Below are 13111 nucleotides of genomic sequence, written 5' to 3'. Positions count from 1 at the left end.
ATTAGAACAAGTATTTGATGGTATGCATTACTAAATAATGCAATATACAAATGTCTGTACAATATGCTGTTGAAAAAAAAAATAATACTTTTTCAAATTTTTCTAATGACACTGACTATTTTTTTCAAACTACAAAAGGTATACTGTCTTATTCTGCATAATTAAATTAGCTTTTTTTCTTTACTAACTGGATCACTGAGATGATTTGTTACATTTTACATGTAAGACCTGTTGGATGAACGCCAGCAGAACTCTCTTCAGAGAATCTCCAAAATAATTAGAATTTTAAACTATAAATTACTTAAAAATCATTTGGTAATCATTAGCACCAAACAGAAAACACAAACATCCCTCACAGATTTCTACTCTACATAAATCAATAAAGCTAGTTAGTCAGATGTTGCATTTTCATTTATTATGAGACTTTGGGATAAAACAGACAACTAATGACCGAGTACGTATTCAACAATACAGAGTATGTTGGCACACCAGTCATAAGCCTGCTGGGATCAGAGGTAATCTGTCCTAAGAGGACACTCCTACTGCATGTCCTTGTGGTCTCAGGAAACAGGCAGCCAGCACAAACATGGCTCTGATATGTTCACATAGTACAGGCATAAGCTGGACTCTAAAAGTACTAGCTGAACTTTTCTGTAGATTGCTTCTCATTTCAATGACAGACTCAGCACAAATAATTAACGCTGTCATATTTTTTCTGCATTGCATCCTGCACCAGACAGGTTTTTCCCTGACCTGTCCACCTTACACGTATTTTACACAAAGTCTGGTGCAGTGCAATCCTAACCACTTTAAACAGCCCCTTAAATTAATTTCCATAGTTTAACATGGGAGCTCAATAATCTGTTCCAACAAATCATGTCTGGAATTCAAATGCTCTTAAATGTTTAATGAAGAACAGGTTTGCAGTGAGAATCCTTATTTTCCTGTCTTAGGGAAGGATCTTAACGGACACCAACGCTTCATTTCTCATTCGTTTAAAGAAGAAACTGCTTCCTTAGAGGTACAAGAGACCAATTTCTATCTTCACTCATGAAAAACAAAGTCTAAAGCACAGGACAGAACTTCAATATTATTCTGGAATTAACAGAAAGGCAATTAAGGAAAGTATTATTTTCTACAACAGACAAAAAACATTTTGAATTTACCTTTTCCAAGGTACATTATTTGTTACATACCTCAGAACCACTTGTTAGGATCTACAAGTAAATTTTCACTACTGGAAATTAATCTGAAGAAGTAAATAAGTTACTTACTGTATGTTTGCTACTTTTACTGATACAGGGACATGGGGAAGTTGAGCAGCCCATTTCAGTGTAACATCCTGATAAATATTCAACACATTACTATGGTTTCCAACTAGAGTGTTTATTGTTCCTTCTTTCACTGTTAAAGATATAAAAATTATTTTAGCATGAAAGATATTTTCATAACCCAGTCTTTTTTTTTTAGGCTTTTATTATTACACTATTTATTCATTTTCTTTTAAGCCATTACTTGTTATAAATATTTTTATAGAATTTTAAAGTGTCAAAAATTATTAAAGTTACATTTACAATAACCAAGGATATATGTGATTAATTATATCAGTACCAATTATAAAATATGCAACACACATGCCAAAACTTTCCAAGGTTCTAGCTAGAACCTTGCTATCCTGTTTGCTAACATAAAATATGGCTAAGAAAGACTCATCATAATTAAAAGGATGGCATGCCAGAATAGATATAATAAAATACACATTAGTTAAATAAAATCAGCTACTTATACTCTAATATTTCACTGACCTCTGAAAACCAATTAAAGAAGTATAAACTTATGTTTTATTTATAACTTTTATCAGAAAGTATGAAAAATACTTGAAGAATATTAAGATCATATTTACAAAGTCTAAAATGAGATTCTAAGTCTAAAATAAGGCCTGGTTGCAAAAATTTATCAGATAGCTTCATCTCCCAATGATGAACTTTTTAATATTTGACTTTTTAAAATTTAAAACTTACTACGCTGAGTTGAAGCAACTTGAATGTGGAACCACTATAGTACTTATAGATATTAAGAACCTATTAACATACTCTATTCCATACTAATGTTTCCAAAACCCTACCAGTAAGTGACAGAAGATCCTCAAATGCTAATTTACTTTTCCAAAATCTTTCTTGTTTTTTGCCTTGGTAGGCTGAGCAAATTTACTCAAACACTACTGAAGTACCTCATATTTGGTGATGAGAAAATACATATTTATTTTCCACAAGTCATGACACTTTGCTCTAAACAATATTGGAAAATAAATTTGCTTTGTTTAAAAAAAAAAAAAAAAAGAAAAAAAAAAAAGATCTGATTGTTTAGATATTCACAAATCAACAGCATATTCAGAAGAATGTATTTATTCAGTGGAGGAAAAAACCATCACTGGAGAAGTAACCAAGTTAAAGGTCGCAGGTTGAATTTTACTTTTACAAACCTGAACAATAAGGAAGGAAGCAACTTGGACTGTAATCAAGCTTTTTCATGAAACGAAGTTGTCCATTATCCTTAAGGCAGAAGAGGTTTCTCTCACCAAGCACAAAAACAGAGGAAACTGCCTGATTAAAGGAGACAATGCATATATCCAGAGCTTGCTCTCCAATGTTTAGAACCCAATCCACCTTTAATAAATAAATAAATAAATAAATAAATAACATGTTTCAGAGATCAGTTGACAACTGTGTATTTAAAAACAAACAGAAACACTTATAAAGAAGTGTTCATCAAGATACTTTACAGATACAACTAAATTTTAAGATACTTGTGCCATTTTAGATGGCATTGCCTTACACTCTATTAAACCCTCCAAGAACAAAGTAATAGAATTGTTTAAAACTGCCCCATCCTTATATTTTAAAGGCAACATCACAGAGCAAAGGTGGTAACTTATTCCAACACTGTATGCAATTGGAAAAACAAAATTTAAGGTTCTTAGGCCAACATTCATGCTTGCAGTCACTCATGTACACCCTTCAATTTGAAGAATGATTGTGTATATGAAAGCTTGTCTACTTTTCCAACTATGTACACTAATACAATAAATGACTTCTTAGAAATCCTGTCTTGCCTATATCCTTACATCTTTAAGCAATACATCTTTAAGCTTATTGATACATTTCATCAGTTTATTTCAGCTCGTCTCAGAAACTTCAACTAATTCACACATGCTAAGAGTGCTCTTGACTACTGCCGAATTGGTTAAACAAATGAAGAATTTATGAAGTCAAAAAAATATTCAGCTGTCATGACTTCCTACATGATCAATCCTTTTGCTTAAAAAACAGAATACGTTAGTAAACATATCTGACATAAAAAAGTGGAAATGCCATCTTAAAAGTCAGAGGAGAATAAGGCAAGCTTATTTTGCCTCCATGTATGCTTCTCAACTTACATTTAAAAATGTTTTTTTTTTTTTTTGCAGCTTGTCTGAAGAAACTTTCAAATTTCTTACGATGTCTTCTAATTCAAAGTGTAGGATTCTGACTAACATAGTGTGTGAAAAAAATATACATTATTAATGAGAGTAAGGAAAGTGTTCTCCCCGTATTTTACTCTCATACCTGAAATATGCTGAATCCATCATTTTAGACAGTGTGGTTAGTGGACAAGCAATTCTAACGTAAGACCAGAGACAAATTCCCCACCTTTTAATAAGAGGCAGCTCAAATATTAAACAATTTATTATCCAGAGGGCACTCCTGAAGACCATTGATTTCACTGTTTTTTTTCTGAGAACAAGAGTTCAGGATACTGACTATTTATGGAAACAATTTTCAGTGCCAAGTTTTCTGTTAAAGTACAAAGGACTAATCAGGTACAATGAGGTTGATTTTGTAAGTTGAATACAAATTCAGAAAAAAAAAAAAAAGACTTAAATTAGTGATACTTCAGGTATCTTTGTTTTATTACAGTTTAGATTTTGCATTACAAAGATTGTCTTGGAAGTAGCTATGTTCATTATACAATTCTTTTTTCTGTTTGTTTTTCTTAGAACAGCAGCAAGTTTTAAGGCCCAACCTATGGCACAACGAAATCCTAACAGAAATCTAGTGGAGTCTTTCCATTGCCTTCCACAGTAATTGGATAAGGTCCTCTGTCAGCAGATAACGTTTCCACTTGTTACTTAGCATTGGTCTTTCTAAAATATATGCAATGCACCATACAGGATATATGTAATTAACAGATTTTACCGCAAGTCTTTTTCCAGAACTAAGTTTTTTCTGTACTGTTTCTTGTCTTGCCTCAGCATCTGTTGCAAATACCAGCACTTGATATCTGTTATAGGAAGATTAAAAAAAAAAAAAAAAAAAAAAAAAAAGTTTTTAAAAAAATCTTTGTTGTTAATACCTTTAGGTAAAAAAGAAAAATAAATATATATATAATTATCATGTTATGAGTATACATACACAGTAGAAGCAGAACCTAAAAAGGATTGTCAGATGCAATGCACCTATCAGCAAAGATGTTAAATAACACTGCAGAATAAAAGCTAAGTGTAAGGCAGATTTCAAAAAAGTATTCTACTCAGATTTCCTTGTGTTAATATAATTGAACAGCTAACTAAATTAAAGGATAGAAATACAGATTACAAGTGAGATAGAGGCAAGAAATCAAGATATTTTCAATTTGTGAAATTAGGATTGCAATAAACATTCTTTCCACTTAATAAGGTTTAAAATTCTTAAACTACCATGAAATACATAGTACAATCTGTTATATATAATAGTTACACTTTCAAGCTCATAGTTAAGCATTCATTGAATGAATTAAATCATTCCAATCTAAGAAATAACAGTAAATTAGTACACTCCACAGATTCTGACCTAAGAAACATTTCTATTTTAAACATATTTTAGCAATAAACTGGGCTAGAATATTACCATTTTGTTAACTAATTGTGGGTTAATTCATAGTTCTCAAACCAAATTCCCACTGAGCAGTAATATGCATTAATGTTTATGGACCGGTGTTTAAGTACCACCTAAACAAACACAAGTTCCTCGTCACAAAAAAAATCAAATCACAGGTGACCAACAGAAAAACTTCCCATTCAGCTATCACATCAAATATACAATCATTTAACTATAAAACTCATTTTGCTTTTAGACCTTGAAAAAAATTCTGAATCAACACAGGAAATAAAAAATTGTATATTTTTTCATTACTGAAATATAAAAATATATATTTGATTAATACAACCATAAATACAACAACTTCTCTCCTTACTATGTCTATTTCCTTCACTGTAGAAGTATTAACTAACTTTAATCTAATGTCCTAATAGTTCAGAGGCATGCTAAAGATTAGTACCACAGTGTCTTAAGATTGGACAATAACAGAGAGCACTACTCAGAATCCGAGGCAAATTCCTTTAAAACAACACCTTCCTACAATAGAAACAGCACATTTGTGAATTAATGACAAAGAATGATTTAACCCACATTTGTTGGAGCAGTGAGCCAAGACTCTAAACGCGATGAAAAAGTGTTTTATTTTTAAGAAAAAAAAATTTATTCATTATAAATTTTAATACACTCTAGTTTCTTTTTAATATTAATATTCTATTACTTGCAGTATATATATTGTCTCCCATATTAATAACACAATGTCTATAAACTTCTTGGGCAATATCTAGAATCTAGGAATGTTTCACCAAGTTTAAGCACCATAATTAAAAGAGTATTGCTTGAGAAAATCGAGTGATAAAGCAGGATAACATACAGTATCACAATAAAGCACTGTGTTAGATTTACATTTTCCAGATTAGATTCTTGAAACATGATTTATAAAAAAAAAAAAATCTTAAGTTGTATTTTTATTTTCTTTGATATTTCAGCACACCTTTACCCTCTCTCACCCAAAGTACATCAATACCAAGAAACTTTCAGATAAAAGAAAATCAGGAAAATGGCATTTTTATTTCAGTGAGAAAATAAAGTTTAAAGATATGATGTTTCCATGTATTTTCAGGAAGCTACACTTCACATATATTAAAACCCTTCTAAACAAGGTACTATAATGATTTTTTAAATGCTTTACATTATGTCTGTAATCAAGGCCAAGTCCCACCACAGAAACCACATTCTGATCTGTATAAGTGAACTAATGACTTGTAGGTATATAATTAGTAATAATAGTTGTGATCAGTGTTAAAATAAAAACTGAAAGAAATAAAAGAACCATCGTGGGTAACAAAGATTGAGCATTACACTTCACGCTCTCATTACTAGGAGCAAAGTAATGTACGTCCAGGAGGAAAATATCAGTGACAACTATAATCAAACTTATTCACAAAACAAAGAAGAAATTCTTTTTCCACATTCATTTAATCATTCTTTCACAGAGACACCTAAGGTGGTTGCATGACAACATTTTTGATCCCTCCCTAAAATTTTTTGGTAGCATCTGTTGTGCAGTGGAGTGTTTGAGTATATCTAAAACCAGAAATCATAAGAGCCTGTGTAGGTGAGATTTCTGCAGCTTCAGGGAAAAAGCTGTGGAGGTCAAGCAAAGTAGCCTGTAGGTATGACTTGGGGAAAAGACATTGAAAGACTCATTTTAAGATGAAGAAAACCTCAGTTCAGCACTATTGGTGCTTCCCAAGTTCTCTACTGCTTAACTGCAGAGAGGAGCTACCAGCGTTAGCAGTAGTTTTTAACTGAAGATATCTCCCAGAGAAAAGTGATCTCAAAATATTTACCATACCCAGAAGACTACAGAAGTCCAAAGAATAAATACAATTCCAAGCTAATGTTGACAGTACAATTCATTTCAGATGCACTTTTGATTCTGTATTTTGTAACATCCTCATACATAAGCTGATGATGTACAAGCTACATAAGTCAATGATGTAGACTGAAGACTGGTTGAACTGGCAGGTTCAGAAGGTTGTGGTCAGTGTCACCAAGTCCAGAGGGAGACTTAGGTACACAAGTATTATACCCCAGGGGTCAGTACTGGAGCCTAGCTTCTTGTTTATTCAAGCAACATAATAGTGTTGCAACATTTAGTGAGGATACAAATCAAATTTGATCAAATCAAAGAACAGCATCATCCATTGCTTTCTTCATGAATAAAAAATAAGAATGAGATGGCATTTGACATAATTTTCCAAACAAGTATTGTAGTGAAATTTTTAAAAAGACAGAACTGTTATTTCCACAGTTATGACCAGGAATGCAGATAGTTTCTTATTTTAAATGGAATGCTCTTCAAAAGCTACAGTAGGCAAAAAGTGACATTTCAGCATAGAAATATGCAATATATTCATGTGAAAAGGCTGGTTGTTGAAAAGTGACAGCAACAACTTATCTACATTGTTAATTAAAATAATGGTGCTAAAATATTTCTATTGCAAAAGCATTATTTGCAAACTCCCAAACTTCACAGTATCTCTTGACTTGTTTGCAGTCCTAAAATATGCAGAACCAATCCATCTTTCAAAAACACATTTAAATATATACTAACAGTAGTATTGTTGATGGTCAGTCATCTGCACTAAACAGAGTTAGTTCTGAATATGACAAACAACATAGCTTCTGCTGAGATCACTTTTTTTTATAAGTTTGAAAGGTTTCTGCCTACTTGATTCTTTGGTAGCCGCCCATACTAACAGTTCAGAAAGAAGTTGCATGATAGCTGTATGGCAAAGGAAATCATACTCAGTGGTATATATACAAAAAAAAAAACCAATAATAATAAAAAAATAAAGTAAATCCTGAACTGAAATACAAGAACTCTTGGGATAATACAATATTGCTTCTCACACTTCTAAGAATATCTATTTCAATCTTAAACAGACCACAAGATCAAGACATCAGAGGGAAGCAGGAGGGACAGCATATTTCCTTCTAAATATGGTTTGATTGCTTGAAGACTAAAATTCAAAAAATAAATAAACAACCAATGAAATTATTATATTTATTTTTTACATTCCTTCTTATGGTTGTAAATAAGCTTTTTTGCAAATCCATATTGTACTTGTCAGCCCATTCCTCCAGCTTGACAAGATGGCAGCCCTAACTTCTTTGTATTTGTCACTTCCTACAGTTTGGCATCATCCTTGATTTTCAGGATATTTATTCTCTCTTATGGTCCAGCTCTTTGATGACAGTGTTAAAGAAATATTGGTTCCAATATCAGCTCCTGAGGAATATCACTTATTTATGTCTGCCAGTTTGAATCACCATCAACCACTACTCTAAAAGCCTGACAGCTCTGCCACTTTGCCACTTCTTCCATCCATCTTGTAATTCTTAATTTTTTATTTTTTTTTTTAAATCATGGGTAATGCCTCCATACCCACAGATTTATTGTTAGGCACAAAGATCCAGAAGGCCTAAAAGCAGACCTTATCATTTTTAATAGAGAAAAGATGAGGCAAAGCATGTGTTGATCTCCTTCATCTTCTTATGCTTTGGCACATAATTTTGGTCAGTAGTTGGCATATGATTTTCCTTTTATGTCTGATGTATTTGTGAGGGTCTTTCTTGTCCTTCAGATTCTCTGCTAGTAGAAGTTTTAACCAAGCTTATATCATCCTGGTTACATCCCCTGCATGCCCACTTGATATTTCTGTATCTTTCCTTGGTAGTCCATCTTAACTTCCATCTCCCATATATTTTCTTTTTCCATTTGAACTTCATTAGTATCTACTTGTTCAGTCAAGCCGCTTACTGCTGCTTCTTGAACACCAATGTGAATTGTCCTTGGTCTTGGAGGTTATCCACAAAGATTCAATAGCTCTCCAGAGCACTGTTGCCCTTTAGGACTGTCTTTCAGAGGATCCCGCCTAACAGTTCATTGAACAGGGCCATCTGTTCTCCTGAAATGTAGTCTTCATTTCCACTGAATATCTTCCTCATATCTATCAGGATCTTAATCCATATCATCTCATGGTCACTGCAGCCAATGTCTGCCATTGTCTATTACTTCTCCAAGCATTTATTTCTTATTTCTGAGCTATGAATTCAGCAAAGCTTCTTACCTACCCAGCATGTCTAGCACCTGTATCAAAAAAGTTTTCCCTGATGAACCCCAGCAACACTCCAAGATGCTGAAGTCCATTGTGTTGCCCTCCCAGCAGTCCTCCATTAGGAGGCAATAGGAAACTTCTATTTGTTTAAAAAAAGGCTCTATAGCAGATGTTTTCCACAACATCCCTGGCATTTAGCATTCATCTGAATTTGAACAATAAACTCAGCATGCTGGTTTCATGAGAGAGCCATGTGTATTCAAGCTGTTCCCCTGTGGTGAACACAAATCCTTCTCTGTCTGTCTTTTCTTAAGAGCCTGGAGTCATCAAATGTGACAAGGTAGCTTTGCAGGACCGAGGTACCACATCTCTAACTGCAGTGACGTCTTAGCTCTGCAACTGCACATCTGACTTCCAGTTCCTCCCCTGCTGTCCAGGCTGCAGGTGCTTGTGGATACACACTTCAGATGGGCCTCCACTCATTGAACTTCCTTTAAGAGATTATTAAGTCATCCTCCTTTGTGCACTTGACAATTAATCCCTGTTCCATCATTCAGTTGCAAGACTTAGCACCTATCCCCCAATCTAGGGCTCAATGAGGTTAACAAGATTCTACTGCCACTTCGGCAGGTGGACTCCATCTCTCCACATCAGCCCTCATTCCTTTAGGAGGATCCCATGAACAAACCCATGTTCCAAATATCTTCAGAAAATGGAGCAGGTTCTTCAGACTAACACCTATTTGCATCAAAATAAACATCACATTGAAACTACTGGAGGGAATATTATCTTGCTCTAGCAGTACAGTACAGACAAAACCGAAAGAACAGATTAGACTGAACCAAAGCAGGGAAGAGCCTGATACTTTCAGGACAGCACAATCTACCCTTGAAAAGCTAGCAAACTTATTTTAATTGTGTAAATATGTAATGTGACCATAAACTCCACAGGACACAGTTTGCTTTTTACAGTAAAGGCAATAAAAATCAAACATGACTACTTTTATTTGTTTACATACTAAATGACAGCACCAAAATATGCAATAATTACTGAATACGAACACGTACTTGTAACTCTCAACCTGTCGACAGGAAGACACTGTAATGAAAGAATCTGTCCGAGAGCTGTAAGTCAATGGACCAGGCAGAAGAAAACCAGGTAAAAAACGCCCAAAAGCGTAGCTTTCCTGTTCAAATAACATTAGCATCCCATCCATGGACTGTATGCATATCAAATCTCGACCTAAGAAAGGAAAGAAGAGCAAAGGAAAGAAAACATCATTAATGATATAGCTTTAATTCTGAAATTGTTTAAAAAACAATATATTTATCAGTGCAATTTTAACAAGACAAATTTTAATTTACACAGTATTAACTTTAAAAGATTATTTAATTTCAAATCACAATTTCTGGTGTTATATTTTCAGTTTAAAGAAATGTGTCAATACTCCTACAAAAACTCTATATCTTACAAACTGTGGTAGCAACTGTGGGTCGAAAATAAATAACCAATTCTATTCTTTCAAAAGTAGTTAGAACAACACAAGTTCTACAGATATGTACAAACAGTATGATAGTAATGTTTTCCACACTTTTTTTTTCTCCTTCTCTTCAAGGAAAGTAGAAACAAACAGATCCACTCCATTTGGTGCAAACAACACTAAAATTGAAGTGAAAAAATCGGCTTGGAGCAAACAAGTCCAAGCCTTTAACCAAGCCTTTAGCCAACAACCCCAAGACATGACTTACCATATCTCAAGTACACCAAGCTAAATTCAAAAGTTTCATTTTTAAGCCTTCTGAGATCAGAGGCTGATTATGGGTTTTATGTTTCATAACTAACTGCAGTAATTCAAGCAAATAATATTTTCCATGTGTTTAAAGAGAAAGCCATACCAGTAAGACTAACACCTTGGAACAGCTGAATGAAGTGTCTCTCCTGAATTCAAAGACAAGTCCCTATCTTGCAAACAGAACATGAAATATTGTAATTCAACATGAATCTATTAATCCACATTAAAATACTCCACTGTGTCTTAGGAGCTTTAGTATATGCACGCAGGACTTAAACAAATTCTATGTTCACTCAAGCTCCATCTCCAATCCCCTTAGGATTGTTTCCGAATAGAAGATGGGCCAAAACAAAAAATAGGCTAAAAGCTTCACTTCGTTATACTTAAATAATAAAGTTAACATCGAGGTCAAGAAGATGCTATTCAATACCTGAAAAAGCAACAAATGTAAAATACAGTGGAAATATTGTTCATTTTGACTGCAATTCTTCCTTCGTAGAATCTTTAACTACTTGAAAATAAATAATAGTGTAATAAGTCAGAGATACATCATGTTACTCATCCTTGTGATTTAAAAAAAAATAAATAAAAATAAAAAATAAAAAATAAATAAAAAATAAAAAATAAAAAATAAAAAATAAAAAATAAAAAATAAAGGAAGGTAAAGCACCTGGATCCTTTTCACTTGCCCCTTCTATCCTCCCCCTGCCACCATTTCACATTTTTGCTATATCCTAAAAATCAAATTCTCCCATCCTTCTTTCCAGATTCTGCATGTAATTCACTCATGTTCTGTCAAACCTGTTGTGAGTATCAGCTGTTTGGTAGGAAGGACATTCGACAATGTAGTTCATGTTGTTCACGTGGTGGAAGCTGTTCAATCTCTCAGTTGCTAGTGAAAATACTTTGACTTTTCTCAACACTTTATAGATAGAGTAAAACAGTTTCAAGAATTTGATTTCACAAGTGCTTGTACATGGTTGAAATGCTAAACATAACACCTGTTTCTTGCCTAATGTTCTACACAGACCTCTTCTGAAAACCTTAGAGGTCATTCCCATTTAACTGAGTTTTGTTGGTTTGTCTGCTTGAAAACTCCTTAAGTGAATACACTTGGAAGGATAACATCAGCTGCCAACTTCAAACGCTTAAATCATACTTTAGCAAGGTAGAAATAGCATTTTCATTTGATGAATTCATAAATCAAAGAAGAGAAGAGAATTTTATTCAACATTTTATTCAAAAATCCAATATTCCATGTTAAGCATGAGAGTGAAGTACTCCATTAATCAACAATCTTTGGTGCCTTAGAAAAAAAAAATTACCTGAGAAAACAGTGAAAGCTTGCTTTCCTACATTGAATCACGTCTGGATCTGTACTAATGAACAAACATGTCAACAAAAGCAATTCAACGTGGAAACCATTGAGGTACTGATCAAAAGTACTTATACCGAGATTTTGCCTACTATTGATGTCAGCCAGTTAGTACATCTGTTTGTTGACTTTTTTTCTACTAGTGCAAGTGAGAAAATGTAAATATATCATCTTTATAGCAGCTCTTTAAACCATTGGCCACTTGTCACTAGCAACTTCAATATGATGATTAAGTCTCAAAGTTTGATCTATAACATTTTGAAGTTTGTTTCAAGTTTCCAAATAAAAGAGAAAACATTTAAAGTGTACCGCTATGTGCAGATTAAAGTCATACATCCTTCTAGGAAATGCAAACTCTTTACCTCTGTTAACAGCATAAAGTCAATGAAGAAATGTTTCCTGTGACTAAATGCAATCATTTTAAGAGAATTATGGGTTTGACATACAGATCCCCTAAAAGCATTTTCTAAACAGACCGATTGTTTTAGAGCTATGATTTTCCTAGGGTTTTCTACACAGACTTTTTAAATTATAAAGCACAGTCTATGGCTTCTGTTCAGTCTTAGAATTTATTGTTTATTAAATTAGAAACATATTCTACATTATACATACACATTAGCTATGCATACATACACACACCTCTTAAATGTGACTAGCTAGTATGCTTCCTCTGAAATTTGTAAAAGCAGCCTTATTAAAAGTCTTTAAAAATCATTTCCCCTCCTAAGTATTATTCACAGGACAGATTCCAGAATTACTTGATTTATTCACAACTTGTAGCCAACATTCTGCAGCTGAAATATGTGGTACTCAAGAGGTTAAAACAACTACTGATCATAGTCAGAACAAACATTTGGTTTGCTCCTTATACTGTCTCTGAAGTACTAGCCAAGAGCACTGCAATCATTTTACTAACGCAATTCAG

The 13111-nt window shown here is 33.4% G+C and overlaps 1 protein-coding gene across 9 annotated transcripts in view; it reads right to left on the bottom strand.

Annotated features, from left to right (window-relative positions):
• BBS9 (Bardet-Biedl syndrome 9) overlaps positions 1-13111 on the bottom strand; it is a 323372-nt gene that overhangs the window by 281810 nt on the left and 28451 nt on the right. For all 9 annotated transcript variants that reach the window (XM_082752904.1, XM_082752907.1, XM_082752906.1 and 6 more), the window contains 4 exons: positions 10087-10261; positions 4236-4320; positions 2483-2666; positions 1275-1404 (listed from right to left, as the gene is read on the bottom strand). In XM_082752904.1, coding sequence (XP_082609030.1) covers positions 1275-1404; positions 2483-2666; positions 4236-4320; positions 10087-10261 — 574 coding nt within the window. The remainder of the gene's footprint in view (positions 1-1274; positions 1405-2482; positions 2667-4235; positions 4321-10086; positions 10262-13111) is intronic.

This window comes from Aythya marila (genome assembly GCF_965140915.1).
Source record: "Aythya marila genome assembly, chromosome: 2".
NCBI classification, from domain to species: Eukaryota; Metazoa; Chordata; class Aves; order Anseriformes; family Anatidae; genus Aythya; species Aythya marila.
This window is presented reverse-complemented; position numbering and strand designations above follow the sequence as displayed.